Source organism: Passer domesticus, chromosome 2 (genome assembly GCF_036417665.1).
Source record: "Passer domesticus isolate bPasDom1 chromosome 2, bPasDom1.hap1, whole genome shotgun sequence".
NCBI classification, from domain to species: Eukaryota; Metazoa; Chordata; class Aves; order Passeriformes; family Passeridae; genus Passer; species Passer domesticus.
The window spans coordinates 38,707,562-38,724,250 of NC_087475.1; the positions used below are offsets into that span (position 1 = coordinate 38,707,562).

The 16,689-nt window shown below is 38.5% G+C and overlaps 1 protein-coding gene across 5 annotated transcripts; it reads right to left on the minus strand.

Annotated features, from left to right (window-relative positions):
• Positions 1–484: 484 nt before the first annotated feature.
• ERCC5 (ERCC excision repair 5, endonuclease) lies at positions 485–15,354 on the minus strand. Of its 5 annotated transcripts, none has more exons than XM_064408309.1 (17): positions 15,319–15,336; positions 15,245–15,270; positions 14,960–15,077; positions 14,169–14,344; positions 13,537–13,652; positions 13,348–13,440; positions 12,558–12,618; positions 11,502–11,645; positions 10,472–10,679; positions 9,107–10,216; positions 8,504–8,736; positions 8,022–8,141; positions 6,327–6,540; positions 4,394–4,538; positions 3,371–3,573; positions 2,430–2,512; positions 485–1,130 (listed from the first exon to the last, which is right to left on the minus strand). In XM_064408309.1, exons 3-17 carry the CDS (start codon positions 15,045–15,047, stop codon positions 579–581), a joined length of 3,546 nt encoding a protein of 1,181 aa, XP_064264379.1. In that variant the 5' UTR covers positions 15,048–15,077; positions 15,245–15,270; positions 15,319–15,336; the 3' UTR covers positions 485–578. The 5 variants fall into 5 exon arrangements, with proteins under 5 accessions (XP_064264379.1, XP_064264380.1, XP_064264377.1 ...); XM_064408311.1 differs by adding an exon at positions 1,631–1,752 and having other exon boundaries at positions 991–1,130; positions 15,245–15,354; XM_064408310.1 differs by having other exon boundaries at positions 6,327–6,537; positions 8,019–8,141; positions 15,245–15,354.
• Positions 15,355–16,689: the final 1,335 nt, after the last annotated feature.

Genomic DNA, 16,689 nt, shown 5'->3' on the forward strand with positions numbered 1-16,689 from the left:
ACACATAACTCCAAATCTAGAAACATGTATTTTACATTCAGAATATCAACAATTACTGCACATTAGATTATAGAGGGACTTACTGTACTGCATCTTTTTCCTTGAGATTTTTTTGATTTTGATTTTTTTTCTCTTCAATAAAAAAATATTACTTTGGGCATAAAACTTTCCAGGCTTAGGGACGAAGAAAAGCAAAAAAATTGAACGTATTTTACTTCTCCCAACACCTAGAAAGAACCCAAAACATTTTCAGAATTTTATTTCAACTTGAAGTTAAGGAAGCAACTGATTGCATGTGGTTTTAACTCTATCAACTCAATTAGAATGCAAATAAATGGACAACATCTTTCAGCTCAATTTTAAAATCGGAAGCCTGGAAACTTCTATCAAGTGAAATCTAGGTCTTTCTGAGTAAGTGTGCTAGTGTTCTGTTTGGAATCACTTCTATTTAAGTTCTGGACAGAAAGTGAATGACAAAATGAAGTACAAATAAGGATAATTTATTACATTTTATAAGGAATTCATTAGAATATTTACAAAGCTCAAGTCAGGAAGATCAGTCTTTTTAAATAATTATTTTAAGACATTTTCTTTCTTATTGCTCTCTTACTCCGTGATTTCTTTTTTCTGCCTTCAAACACAGGTTTGGCAGTCACCATGACTACGTTTCCCAGGTCTTCATCCTCACCACTTGAACTACTGCACCCTTTTTTCTCTTTATGGTCTGCTGTCTCTGTTGCAGATGTGTTTTTCCTCCTTTTGCTCTTGCCTAAATCTCTGCCTTTGGATTCGTCCACTGAGGAGTCACTAGAAGTTTCTGAAAGATGCAAATTTCCAATAAAACCACCTCCATATAAAAATTCTTTTCTGGAATCTGAATGTTTTCTTCTCTTTCCACTCTGTACTTTTGTTGCTGCAGCTTGATTTGCACCACCTGTGGTACCTTGCCCTTTCCTTTTCCCAGGCTGTTTAAGCTCCGTCTCCGTGACAGCAGCAGCCTCCTGAATTTCATCATCTGCTTCCTTTTCCTTTCTCTTCAGACAAGTCACGGCTCTGCGCAGTCTCTGGCTTTTAATGGCTTGTTTTTCATGCTGTTCTAGTCTGAAGAATGAATCGATTCGAAGCTGAGTCTATCAAAATAAAACAGAAACACAGTTGAATGTTTTTGTGGGAATTCAGTTGTTAGCTATATTATAAAGCATCTGAAACAAAAGCAGGACAAAGGAGTAACAAAATTGATACATACGCACACAGATGTGAACAGTAAGACACACCATTACAGTAATACCCATAGTTTATAATAAATTAGGCAACAAGAACTTTTACAGAAATTAATAATTAGCAAACTCCAGTGAGATTTCATAAATATTGCACTGTTGGTGATTAGACATATGTTGCTATTGTCAACCCTAATACAGAGAATCTCTGTAGTGCTCTTAAGTCTGTCCTCACAAACACATCCTTAGCTTCCAGCTGTGAAAGCAGAATGTTTACTAAGTAAATGATAGTAAGTAAGTGCACTTCACATTTCTGCCTCCGAGTGCAAGAACACGCAGGCGTTTGACTCAGGCTCATTGCACCACATGCTGCTACAGAATAAAGACTGAAGAGTAGAACTAACAGTACTCACACAGTGTGGATTTGTGCTATTCAACCACAGCTAGGCTTTTTGTATAGGCTAAGCCAGTCCTCTACTTTATCCCTAACATTGCCTAGGAGAGACAGATTCTTCCAAAGGATATTCCAGTCAACCTGAAAGTATATGCATATAATTACAGGGCTTTCACTCCACTCAGTGACACAGAGAAGGTAGAACACTGATTTAGACAATGTATCTATCTTGTGTATGGCAAGAGGAAAAAAGAATCTAACATTGGGGATCAATTTTACAAACTACTTTGACAGCTACCACAGTGGGCATCACCATTCACTTTCAAGTGCTAATAAAGCTGACAGAATATTTACTTGGAAATTAGAGTACCATTACTAATGGGCACTTGCTCAACAGTTCAGTCCGCACTCTTCTCAAAGGATGTGTACAGAAACAAATGGGCAGTATCACTCCACCAAAATCTCAGGGGCACTCTTATATACACTTTATGAAGTGTTTATGGAACACTGTCTTCTAGAAGTACTGAAGTTGCTTGAGGTACCTGTAGCTTGACTGTGTCCAGAAAAAACAGCAGCCTGGACTTGAGATGGGTGCTTGATAGGTAAGGAAATTTGAAACCAGTGTCTGAAATTATGCAGAGTCCCTCACAGCATACTCAAATCATACAGAAATGAAGTCTAAAGAAGCAAGCTTAGTGACTTTAAAAACCAAAGCCCAGCTTCTGAGAAAGATATTTTACTTCAAAGCCTTGCTGTTCTTTTTAAAATGCTTTTCTCACAATTTTCCTGTTATTCTTAAACTATAGGTAGATTTTCACCTGCTGCAAGTTCAGTTGTTTCATCACAGGCAAAAGGATCCCATCTATCTTTGTCCTAGTCCAGCCAAAGTGATCCTTGCAGAATGTGCAGAAAGTTAAGGAACTTGACAAAATGGCTACTACTGGTATTTTGCACACACATAAAATGAAAATTCCTGAAGTAAACGATGTTGAGGAAAGTTGCTCCACTTCAAAGCTTTTTCTACTACAAAATCAGACAAAAGACTCTCAGTTAAAACAACATATCACAATCACACTGCTCCATCTCCATTAGTTGCAGAACTTTTTCTCTAACATCAACATTTCCAAAAGCATGTCTCAGTGAAGACAGAACTCATTTTGCTAAATGGTATTGCCATAGCACAAAATGCCTATAAATATGCCTTATTTTTACACTTGTACCTACGAGAAGTTTCATTTACTATTTAAAACACTATTAGCTCTGCATTTATTGCCATCTACTTTTCAACAGTTTGCTGCAGCTCAGACTGCAACTGAAGCAAGAAGTAGACGGTATTGGAAGAAACACAAGGAATAACTAGGGTTAAGTGCAGACTGAAACACCATTTCTGTCTAGACTTCAAGACTTATTTGTGAAAAAGGGCAAACATTCCGAGAGAGTGTGCAAACAATCCCACTTAAAGAGCAGAAACAGGCACAGGACAGTTACAGAAATATAATATCACAACAAACTGGTCAGTTCAGCTACAAGATTCTCTTTGCATGCAAAGTGAGGCAGCCCACTCTGTCAGGAGGGCAAGCAGCCCTGACTGCCACACATGCATGGCTGCATCCCCTTCTATTCCAGAGCTGGTATCATTTTAGGGGAGCACATACTATGGGCTTGGGGCCCCTCACAACAAAGAGATGTTAAGAACTTGACACTCCATTACTGACTCCTTATGAACTTTTCAGTACTTTCACCTAACAAGTAAAAGGATATTCTCTGATCTGCTCAACATCAGGCTTTCCCCAGATGAATGAACCCCTTGACTCATCCACCACAGGCTTCAGGTATGCTTCTGCCACTGCTGGATTTGGGAAACCTGAATAAAGCTGCAGATCCCGCAGTTTCTTCTTGACTTTGGTGTCATGTGGATTAGGCATCACTTTCTTATTCTTCTGAGCTTCATTCCACCACTCACTGAAAAACAGAGAAAATTATTAATCTGCCTCATAAAATAAAATTTGAAATATCAAGAGCCACCATACTAATTTCAATGGCCTTAGTCTTCCTACTTCAATTACTACAAGAGATGATGTACAAAACATCCAAATGAAAGATGGCCAAAGGGCATTAAAAAAAAATCTTAAAAGCAGAAAAGACAAAACATACACATTAAATGCAGCTATTGTAAGCCAAAGCAGCACTATCACCTGGATTCCCCATAAGCTGCTAACGAGAAGGTCCCAGTTTTAGCCTCACTTGCAGAGGATGTTCCACACACAATGATCATTTTTAGAGGGTTTTTGGTATGCAAGGAAAAGAAAAAAAGACTTCTAACTATCCTTGCTATAGCCAATACAGCTGCCTTAGCCCTCTTCAGATCTTGTTCTTGCCTACACCCTACCTGCCTGCCTCCTTCCACGTCATTCATTCCTCAGTCAAGTCCCCTCTCTCTATGAGCAAAATACAGCAACCTCCCACCAAACCAGGGAGAATGAACCTCTGCTCCACTATGGATCCACCTCTCCAATAAACTCTGAGGCAGATGCACAATTCTACAGCTGTTCTGCTGTCTTTGTCTCACTGTGATTGCTATATCAACTTGTCACCTCATCTACTGTCATTCCAAATAGTGACATAATGGAGACATGTTGTACAGCCTACTTAGTCCCATTAATGATGCTCCCATTAATCAATGATGGTCATATGTTTTGCTGCATACTTAAGCATCAGAAAAGCACATTTACTAATAATCACAATATGGAGATCCAAAAAAGCAAATCATAATGAAGCATACGCGAATTTTATGAGAGGTTCCAAGCCATGCCCAGGAAATTCATTTAAAATCTCCATCGCTGTTACAAAGCCAACATTTGGGATGCCCTCAGTGTAGTCACTTCCAAGCAAGTATGCCAAATTAATTAGCTTACTTCTGTCCAACCCTGAAAAAGAAAGTGTATGGATTCAGTATCTATTATCTTACAAAATAAAAAATATTATCAGAAAGGCAAAAACTGAAAGGAACACAAAGGCATTAACTCCATAAAATTATATTTAATTCAACAGCAGCATTTGCTAAGTTATATTCTGGAGCAGTATCAATATACTCCTGTGCTAGCTCAAGCACTAATAATTGTGCTAATTTGGCAAATATATCTTGCCAAAACGAAAATGTTACAACGGACATCAGGAGGCATTTTTTTCATGGAAATGATTGTTAAACATTAGAATGGACTGTGCAGTAAGGTGGTGGAGTCACCATCCCTGGAAGTGTCCAAGAAACAACTGGATGTGTTACTCAGTGCCATGGTCTAGTTGACAAGGTGGTGATCAGACAAACATTGGACTTGATGATCTCAGAGATCTTTTTTTTTTTCTCAGAGATATTTTTCCAACCTAAAAATTCTTTGATTCTGTAATTTCAAAATTCGGGGTTGTTACAAGATATTTTTTTACATTTATTACATCCAGTTACTGTTCTGTTTTCATTTAATGCTGACCTGAATTGAGTAATGCCAGAATCAAATAAAATCATTCTGTTTGAATTCTAGTCCATAATACCAATGCCTCTGCTTCCTAGAAGTGTTCCTCAACTGGTAGCCTTTTGCTCTGTGCTAGTACAGTTACTAAGTACACCAGAAGAGCTTGTGAAACAGCCAGAAAGAAGGAAGAACTCAGCTGACCACTTCCACTTGATAGGCTGTAAGGTCTGAGGCAACCATACTGACTTTTAGTGGCCACCTTCAAGAGTCTGGATGTGAAAAAAAAAAATTTAAAATTCCATGCAGCAAAGGAGGGATGTGAGTCTAAACACGCAAAGCAAGACCATCATTATGTTAGTCATGACATCCATCAGCTGTCCAGACAGAAGAATTTCTGCAATGCATGGGAAAGGAGAAGCACAAGACTGATGATGAATATTTTTTCCCAATAAATAAATAAATATTTGGCTTATCACATTAAAACCAGTTAAAAATCACAGACGTGAAATCCTTTCCAATTAAGCCACAGTAGCATACTTAAGTAGGGCAAAATTATTTCATTCAATTTGCTGGAAGAAACCAAAGTTACATTTTTCATCACATAAAAATGTTATGAAATTTTACATGCTACTATTTCAAAGTCTATAGCCTCTCAAATTGAAAATGTCAAAACTGATTATAAGAGTTCTGCTCAAGACATAATAACAAGTTTAAATTGGCTCATATTTTGCCTAATACTTTATGTGACACTGAAGCTTAGTAGTTCAACAAAACTGGCAACAATTTGATTAGACTAGCTCAAGAGCAATCAGACAGAAGAAAAAAATCTTTCAGTGTCAACTATATGATAAATATTTTACACATATTCCAGAACCACTTTTAATATATTACATCTCAATACATCCAAAACTAACTTCTATTTCCAGAAGACTAAAAATCTGATGACATCAGAATATAATTTTCCCACCACATGAGAAAATTCATGTTAAAATTTACCCAGAAACTGGTATAACAGTTCATATCTCCAGCCTTGGTGATCTTTACACTCAGTATATCAAATGCAGGTGGTCTGCAAATTCAGGGGGGTCATCTGACAGTAAAACAGCAACCTAACTGAATGGCTTTAGAGACTCTCCAAGGAACAGACATTGAATAAGAGACACAAAATTCTGTAGAAAATACAAAGAGACAGATGCCAGAGCTGTCTTATTAAAGACTGTGTTTAACAAATCAATACCTGAGTCATACCTAGCTCGTTCTGAAAGTCAACATACTGATAATATTCTACGTATTTGTTCTGACTGAAGAAATTTTTATAAACATGTCGTGCACCAAACAACCAAACATCACTGTCATCAGTGATTGTCCCAGAGGTCTGATCAGTAAGGTCCAATATTGCACACTGTGCCTCGGCCTCCATCGGAGCTTCGATATATGGAATGCCAAACAGCCGGAGGAGCTCCTGGAGGATGGAAGGAAAACAGTTAGCAATTCATCTGAAAAGTTAACTTCTAATGCACTTGTGTTTGACTCAGAACTGCTAGATTCACACTTGGGAGCTATTTAATATTTGACAACAAACCTCAAACTTCCGGTGAAAAGTGCCAAGCTCAGTTAAGTCAAGGGGGAATCCCCACTCAACTCCTCTCAGGCAGACAGTGCCATATAAGTCAAGCACTACTTGAGCACACTTTTACCACACAGTTTGAGAACCTGCCATCTGAATTACACAAGCATACTGAAGTGTTTTTTTGCACAGCAAGGAGAAAACTCCATGCATTACAATTATGTGGGCTCTGTGAAACAAAAATGCAGGTTAAATATAAAAAGTAAAATTTTAAAAAATCATATTAAAAAAAATTTGGTCATCATTTCATCTAACAAAGCAGTATGAAAGCATATGAGAAACACTCATATCAAGCAGGAAACAGTGGGAAGACTAATCAGTCCTTGGACAGTGTTTTGATATGCCTCTATTTTGATGCATTTTTGCTTTTATGGGATTCATTACACAACTTCAGTTAAATATCCTACACACACTAGGTTTAGAGGCTTGTGCTGGTACACAGGTCTGGATTATATTCTTCACTCAGATGGCTTTTGAGGCTTGACACAATCAGTCTCAAAATTTTAAATTTTTATTGCAATTAAGAACAAAAGCACAAGATCAAAAGACTTACAACTATAATTGAGTGCATATGTTTTGTAGTATTACATGCATGGCATGTAATACTACAAAAGCAATCTACTGGCCTTAAAAAAAAATCACCAGAAGAAACAAGCATGTGCAAATATTTAACCCAGATGAAATATCATTATAAAACTACTTAAACTGTTCTATTAAGAAAAAAAAAATTACAGGCATTTACATATTTCTCAGAATTAATTTGTTAGCATAAGTTTATTAGAGACACTATCACTAAACTACTATATTATGGGTTTGCTAACCCAAACCTTGAAATACTGACACAGAAGTAACAGGCTTATGCTGGTGTTACTGGTGAGATTCTTTCAAATTGCTTACTCAGGGCATAAACTATACAGACTTCTTGTAATTTTTTAACCTTTTAATCCCTAGGGATTAAACACACAGACTGCATCAATTCTTTGCTGCTGAACATAGCTTCCTAATATTTTCTGTTCGTTTTGCACCTTTCACAAGAACAGGCCAAAATCTAACTGGCCCAGACTTTAAAAGCTGGTGCTTAAAAGATATACTGATTTATCCATAATTATACTATTATATTATTACATTTACTTAAAATAGTTGGAATTCAAGATTACCTCAACACTTTCAATATTTTAAAACAAGCAAACTGAAGAAAACAAGCTCCTAAGAGGGGAAAAAAGGTGACCTATAACCAAGCAAAATTACTGACAGCTTTTGACTAAATGACTGGGGTGAAGGAAGGAAACAAATCAAAATGACTCAACAAATACTACCTGGCTTTCCAAGAACATCTGTCCTGTTACAGAAGCAGCAACACGTTCCTGCTGCTGTTTTTGAGACTGAAGTGTATTCTGCTCAGCAGAAAGGTCCTTTTCTAATTCTTCTAGTTCTTCCTGAAAATATAAACCAAAGTTTTTACTATTTCAACAGTTCAGGTATACTTTGCATAAAGTCTCTAACTACAATTATTGTAGTAGTACATGTGCCATTAATTCACACTAGGAAGTTGTTAACAGCTACTCTAATGCAGCAAGTTGTAAGACCAGAGATGGTCTAGTCATGAATTTACCTTGAAGTTTTCCTCTGATTTTAGGGAGATTATAACTAACCATCTTTAAAGAAACATCAGTTCCCATACAATTAGACGGTTATGTGAGAAAGCAATGAAACAATAAGAAGCTGTTCAATAGTTTTCCTTAACTATTTGGAAACAAAGCACTCCGTTACAAGCTCAAAACAAAAAACAATGTGTTACCAAACTGATGTCTTGCCACTCATCCACTGCACCTTTACTATCAGCTTCTGCTTCAACATTCTGAGTGTTTCCCAGCTGCACCTCATCAGACTCCTTCAGCAAGTCCAGTGTGCAAACATCAGGTCTGTCAGTCTCCACTTCTGCAAGTGTCGGCTCATCACCCTCTTTTTCATCATATTTAGTGGGAGACTCAGCCTCGTTACTGACCTCAGCATCCACTTCAATAAAGCTTCCTATCAAAGGAAAACAGAGACTTGTACACGCTTTTAACTCGGGCAGTAACTTTTTTTTTTCCTATATGCAGCAGATAAATATAAGGATTGTGAAATTACATAAATCAAGTGGCTGACTGGTTAACAAACCAGTTCCATTTGATGTACACAACATGCTTTCCTGACTCTCTATATTCTATACTCAGGTTTCAATGATAAAATGTGACACCAAGGGGAAAAACACAGCTCAGATTTTCTTCTTGCCTGCTATATATGGGGGAGTGGATGCATTTTTAAGCATTTCTTACTAAGAGAAAAGCTTACCTTCATTGACTACAGATACACTATTATTCTACTTTGTTATCCTTTCACACAATCAAAAAACACATACCATCAGAATCACTGTCTTCGGACTGTGAGATCCCTTCTCTTTCTGCCTTGGGATCTCTTGCTTCTGGAAAAAATCTAGTATCCTCAGACACATTCTCCTCGGTTTGTGAAATTACTTCCTGTGTGTTTTCAGAAATTTTCAAGTTTTCCTTATTTTTAAAAAGGTCTGTTGTTTCAATGTGAATCAAAGCATCTGTACTAGTTTGCACAATGGAACAGCTTGGATTCTGCAAACACAAATTCATATTCTTATCTCCCAGAGATTTTAAGTCCATTTTGGAACCATTTTTTTCTTTGTCAAAGTCTTCTTTATCCTTTCTAGTATTGTTAACATAAGAATAATTTTCAGCTATGGATATACTGGTATCATTTGGTGAAATATGATTTTTGGAACCACTTTTTTCCTTGTCTACTTCTTCTGTGTCTTTTATAGTATTGTCAATAGAAGTTTCAGCTATGGATATACTGGTGTCCTTGGGTACAATATGATTTCCTGAATCATTTTCTTCTTTGTCTATATCTTCTCTGCCTTTTCTAGTATTTCCAATAGCAGAATAATTTTCACCTCTGAATACACCTGTGTCTTTGGGTATAATATCACTTTTTTCCAACTCCTCACTCTTCTGTTTAGATTTAGCATTTTGCATAGTCACTTGGATTGATGACTGAATTGTAGCTGTAGGAATGTTTTTTCCCTCCTTAACTACAGGAATCTGCTCTTCCTCATCTGAGCTACTAAGCAGAAAATCCTTCCCTTCTGGTCTTACTGATAGCACTCCACCAGTTGTAGCAGTTACAACTTCCTCCCCTTTATCGTCTTCACTCAGAGCTTGCTGAATTGCCCGCAGTGTTCTTGGAGACACGCTGCCTTCCTCTTCCCTGTTCAATTGTCCTGTGTCCAGTTCTTCTTCTGAGCTGCTTTCCACCATGGCTGCTTGGATAGCAAGCAAAGTCCGAGGAGATGGGGGTGCTGCCACTACATTGTCATCTTCCTGTTTTGCATTAGCAGGAGATTCATTGATTTTATTTAATTTAGTCAATTCATGCATTTTTGATGAGGGTCCTGCAGTAGTTTCGAAGTCTCTACTCATAGCCCCTTTTGCCTGAATACCTGAAAGAAAGTTTTGTGTGGAAAAAATACTGCTTTATAAAAACACTCAATTTTACATAATGAACATTATTATATAAAGATTATTAAACCACTTTTTTACACATCACAGTTAATGACATATAACAGTAATGCACATTTCATACAAAGTACTGGCTAGGTGCACCAATAAACAATATTCAGGTTTGTCTTAAAACTGCCAGTTTTAAGAGTACACACTCCAAACAACAGGTTTTACAAAATTAAGACCCAACATACCCTTTATCAGAATATAATGAGAAGTCTCTTCAGAGACCACCCTCCTTGATTCCACTTCTTTCACAAAACCACCTTCATTTTCATATTGTGTTTGGATTTCACCCGAGTGCTGTTGATTCATTTCTTTTTGTACATTTTCTATGCACCGATTGAGGTTGCTTTTTTTAAGCAAACCCCTGAGCTGGTACTGGGAAAAGTCATTGGAGTCCTCAAAAAAAACAAAACAAAAAAACAAAACAAACAAATCAATTAAAATAAAACACCCCTTTTAAGCAAATTCATCTCCCACATTCTAGAAGAGCGTGGGAACTCTTGAAAGAGTTCTTTTAAGCAGCTAACATTTGTCTTTCACTGGCTGCTGGACTCCCAAGCAACAGCAATACTATTCTGGCAACATACAACGATTCTGAAAGGTACCAGTAGTTCTCAGTACTGAAGAACATCTCAATTTTGGTTATCAGAGCTCATCTCCATCTTAAAAAGAAAAGCAATTAAAAGAGAATCCATGTGTGAATCATTTTAAAATGATGGTTCTTAGCTTATACTTGGACACAAGCCATCATTTAATCTGATGCATATTGTACTTTCAAAACCTCACTGTAGAAGTGGCGCTGTAGGATTCCCCATTCGTGTCTGAACAGCTTCAACACATCTGCCTAAGTTACAAAAGCCTTTTCCCAGCTGCCAGCTCCTCTAACAACCTCAGGGTTTGGAATTCAAGCTGCATTAATCCTGCCTGGTTCATCCACAACAGTAGCATGTTATGCAATCTTCGGCATAATGCTGATGAGGCGCAAAACACAGCACAATTTTTAACATTTTTGCCAAACTGAATTAGCTCTGCTAATTTTAGTGGAAATCAAGAGATAAGGCTGTTAAGAGTGATTATCTCATTGGATTTTTTTTTCTCCTCACAGTAACATGTGTTATTAAACAATCCAGGTGTAAAGGTTTCCATATGTAGTACTCTTTATTTGCATTAGTGGCAACAGCTCCATTCCAATGCCTTGAAAGCTATTTTAAATATTACCTCTGGCATTGCTTCAAATAACGTTCTTCTTCGCTTTGTAAGTTCTTTAATATCAGTCAAGATCTCATGTTTTATTTCTGGAGGCAGCTTGTGGAAATCTTCTGATTCAATATCTATAGAATAAGGATTTTCACATAACTGTTCCTATAAAAATGGAGAACAAGAATACATATTCTATATTACAGCACAACAAAAATAATAAAATATTTAGAGCATCATTCCGAGCAAGATAAAAAAATCAACCCCTCAAGAACTTTGTTGCTATTTCCCACATAGTGAAGAAAACAAGAAAAAAAGAGTAACTACTATGTAACAAAATAATGCTAAGTACCTCATTATTGATGTACAATATACAGAGAAACTTGGTTTTATTCTTTTTACAAAAAGATAGTATAAAACACAGAACCAGGTCATATAGCCTCAGCTACTCAGATTCTGTCCTTCTAAAGAGGTTCTCCTTCTGAATGAGAACTGCCTTAAAGACTAACAATCTTTCCAAGAGTGTTTCTTTTTTTTCCCCTATTGATGAAAGCAGAATTAATTTTATTATTTATTGTGTCTTTTTCTTAGGTTATGTATTTCTCTTTTCCTCTTCCAATCAAATCAGCACATCAGAAGCAAATACAGAATTTATCTGTGAAAACACAAGGACTCAAGTGCTTCAGCTTCAGTTCACATTCGGAGAAGCACAGGAGTTTTGTTAAATATGCTGTTATTTATCTATATACACATGCACAAATGCATGAATTTCTCCTGCATTGTTACAAAAACCAATGTCTTCTCCATATGTTCAAAAGAAGTAGCAAAAAGAAAGAGAAAAGCTATCACAAGAATTTTCTGTTCTGCTGTATTCTAGTGGAGAAATCACATTTCTATTTCCTCGTTAATTGGAATTCTTAAAAGTACTGAAAATTAACTTGTTTTCTTATAAGTAATGCTATAATAAGAGCTGTATCTCCAAATAATTGGATTTTATAAGCTTTTTGCTTGTCTTTTAAGCACAGCACATGAATGAGAGGATTGTTCACAGTAACAAGGCAACTAAGTTACACTTACTTGCAACATCTGTTTTTGGCTCATTCTCATTTGCCATTCTTTTTCTTCCTCCTCCTCTGAGCTAAAAATCACAAAGACAAAACAAATGTGTAGATATTTATCCAGGAAAAAGTTTCTATTTTAAGCAAAAAGACATTAGTCATGCCTTTGCTGGTCAAGCACAAAAATTTACAGCATCAAACACAATATAAATACATACAAAGGTCATAAAGACCTGAGCAGAAAGTAAAAAGGCAAACTTTTGTCAGTGAAAACTAGATGGAGACAACAGCTGCTGTTTAGGTCATGACACAATTCTTACTTGGTCAGCATTTGAAGTATATAAAAGTAGAGATGTGCAAAGAATAACCTACAGGGCAGCTTCACATTCTCAGTGTTATTTAAGAAGATGCCACAGGTATGACAAGTACAGACAAAGCCTGTCTCTGCTGAACATATCAAAACAAAACAGAATCAAGCTGCCACACCCAAGCTTGAACAATCAGTCCCATTTAGTTGTATAGACATGGCCATAGAGACTGGTAGAACTTTCATCCTTATACATGAATCCAGTGTAGAAATTTAAACTGTGGGCTGAAAGTTTCTTCTGTTACTTTCCCATAAATAACTAGGAAGCTTCTGTATACAAAAAGAAACTGAAATAAAATATAAATTAAATAAATATACTTTATATATATATTACAGTGTCTCATAGGTCAAAGGCCTTAAATCAGCATAAAGAAATGTGGCTTATAATTTTACCCAAGTTTATTAAAAACCATTTAATCTTTTTTTTCTTAATTCTACCTACCTATTCTTCTCTTCATCCTCTAAAGCAGGCAATACATACATATCATCAATTCCTTCTCTTCGAACTTGTGTAATACTGGGCAAAGCTTCATTGCTTAGGGAGAAAAAAGAAAAAATAAAACAGCAATGAACAGCTTCAGAAAGACTTACTGTCACTTATAAACAAGGGAAAAATAATTTTTATTCTTGCCTTTTGCCTGCAATAGCAGTTTTGATAGCATGTCTCTTCAGAAGTGTTTTCAAGAGTTTCTCTGTAGTTTTCCTGGAATCATTGATGGCAATTTCCTTTCTTTGTCTTCGCTTAGCCTATGAAAATAAGATTAACACCAACAAGATTTTGCTGGATGATGAAGCACATCCAGTGAATCCCTGTTAAAATTCTGTGTGCTGAGCCTATGAGCTACTTCTAATTCATTCTACACCAAGGGTGACAGAGCCTTCAGAGCCTCTAAATCTATGTCCATTTCCTCTTGTCCATTTCCTCTGTGGGCCTCAGAAGCAGCATTTCAGCTTCTGTGTACAAACATCAGCAGAGCTGCATTCAGGTCCATTCTGCACAAGCCAGGCTTGTGCCATCATCCACTTCTCTGCAACCTGGCTCCCATGCAAATCACACCTGCCTAAATTAAAGAGCTGCTGCGTGCTCCAAGAGCTAACCCAGGTGGGACTGCAAAGGACACCCGCAGAACAGTGGACTGCAATCCTCCATCCCCACAGCTCAGAAACATAAGCAGAACAACAGGAAGGAAACTGAAAATGGCAGCTTATCATCAGCAGACATACAGCCACTTTTACATTGCAGTAACTCACAGAGGTACTTACCAAGGTTTGTCTCTTCAGAAGAGGCGCCTCTCCATCAAACACAAACACGGGTCGAATCCGGAAAAACAGTAACTTGCAGAGTCGATGAAACAGAGTGAGCAGGTGAGCATTCCGTACAGAAATGCCACCACGATCTCTGGCTCCCTTTATTGCTTGGTTCAACCAAATACTGATATCTTAAAGAACCGTTGAGAGGAAAAAAACGCTCTCTTTTACACATATACCACATTGGGAGTTCCTATAAAGTGCACAGATTTGACTGAGTGGCTTTGGCCCATGGCTCCAAGCTTGTCTTATCAAAACCAAGAATATCCAAATAGCTTTGAACTTGGAAGAAAAAAAATCATTGCCCACACTGCCCTGCACAAAAAGCAGAGTGTAAGCAAAAGCACAGCAAATACTTCCCCAGTTATTTTTACAGGTAAATGATGGGTAACTTCCTTCCACATCTTTCCAGCATTTAACCAAGTATACAGAACAGGAAAGCTGATGCATAAGCATAAAACTTCTTCATCTTATAGTCCTACTGAGAGCAGCATATTTATTTATAAAGTACAAAGTTCTATAGTCCAACACTTGTGTAAGGAACCTATTAAAAAAGGCAATTTTTTAAAAGATGAAAATAAAAGACCTTAGTAGTTCACATATTATAAAGCAAAACTTCCATTTACCAAAATGTAGGCCATTTAAATGTAAGAATAACAACAATAATATTCTCTTATAAATACGGGAAATAGTTAAAACAATCTCCCTTGCAATTTAGGTTCCCCAGCTCTACTTTTAAAGGATACCAACAGCAAGAATTTTCCCTTCCAGCGTTTCTGGGTTTATGGGTCTCCCAGTGCACTCAAGCAGCTTCCAAAGTCCTTGAACTCCCATGGTCCTTCCTTAGCTGCTTTGAGAGAAAATCTACGAGGCACAAAAGAAGGAATAACCCAAAGATTACGCGGCCCGCGACTGCTTTATTAAATCAAAGGGAAATAACGAAGCAGCCGCTCGGGCCGGGATAGCCAGGGACAAGGGAACGACAGCAGCAGGGACAGGAGCAGGGACAGGCGGGGGTCGCGATCCCTGACCTGCGGCAGGGAGCGGATCCGGGCGCAGGGACGCGAAAGGAAAGGGACGCGGAAGGAAAGGGACGCGGAAGGAAAGGGACGCGGAAGGAAAGGGACGCGGAAGGAAAGGGACGCGGCCCCAGGAGCCGCGGCCGCCCCGCGCCCGGAGCGCGGCCCCGCCCGGCGCAGCCCCGCGGGCCGCCGGGAGTCGCCGTGCGCGGGGCGGAGCCGGCGCAGGCCCGGCCCGGGAGCGGCCGCCCACACACCCTTCTGCAGCTGCGGTTCCTGGGGCTGGTGGGCTCCTCGGCCGCCCGGAGGAGACCCTAGTACCTAACAGCAGAGAATAACAAAATCAATTATGTTGGAAAAGATCTCTGAGATCATCGAGTCCAACCTGTGACCGAACATCCCTTGGTCACTAGACCGTGATCTAGTCTAAACACTCAGGGACGGTAACTATACCAGCAAATTGGGCAGTCCCTTCCAATATCTGATCACCCTTTCTGGGAAGAAATTCCCTTATGTCCAGTCTAAACCTCACCTGGTGCAGCTTGAGGCCATTTCCTTTAATCCTGTCACTTGTTACCCGGGACAAGAGGCCGACCCCCACCTGGTTACACCTTCCTCTCAGGTGGTTGCAGAGTGATAAGGTCACTCCTGAGCCTCCTTTTCTCCGGGCTAAACAACCCCAGATCCCTCAGCTGCTCCTCACAGGACTTGTGCTCCAGAGATTTTACCAGCTCTATTGCCCTTTTCTGGTTGGAGAATGGAAGAAGTCTCTTGTCCCAGAACAAAATCTCACAATGCAGACCAAAAGTAGCCCTATTTTTCCCACTCCCAAACATGATTTCCCCTGCAGCCTTGTGCTCTCTCTGTTCTGCCTCAACCACAGCCCCAGTGCACCCCACCATCTGGGAATCCCTACGGGAAGCTCCCTGGAGCACAACCCCAAGGACATGCACTTGGATACTGCTAGAAGAATCCATATACTACATACTTTGTGGATAAAGTGTGACAGTCTCCAGCCCAAGAGGAAAATAAATGTAAAACCAGAATTTCATCCCAACCTACTTAAGCAGAACAGTCAACTACCATCAGAGGAGAGACCCTGTTTCTCAGTGCAACTGTCACTACCAAGCAAAAGTTAAGAGACACACATGGAACTCTGGCTATGTAAGTCCTAAATCCCCTAAAGAACACAGCTCAAGTACTCTAAACAGAGCTGAGCCCTCAGCCCAAACTCAGCTTGCAAAACCAGGGGCTGAAAATAGCTCATCTGGAAAATAAAATTTCAAAACCTATGGGTTTTGTTCAGTCATGAGGCTGCAGGCTTTGTGAAATTAAATAGAAGTCACAGTGGCTGCACCGAGCACCACTTTTTATGAGCCCATGGGATCTTACCTATTTTACTAAGTAGTAGTTGCAACTCTGATCTGTCGCTCACCTACTTTACAGGAGACCTTCAC

Excerpts from the sequence above, each read along its gene's own strand:
- ERCC5 (XM_064408310.1), bottom strand. The coding sequence starts at position 15,047 with ATGGGAGTTCAAGGACTTTGGAAGCTGCTTGAGTGCACTGGGAGACCC. Across the intron at positions 13,441-13,536 it reads ACTGCTATTGCAGGCAAAAG|CAATGAAGCTTTGCCCAGTA; the intron begins GCAAGAATAAAA and ends TTTCTCCCTAAG. Across the intron at positions 11,646-12,557 it reads GCCAAAAACAGATGTTGCAA|GAACAGTTATGTGAAAATCC; the intron begins GTAAGTGTAACT and ends CCATTTTTATAG.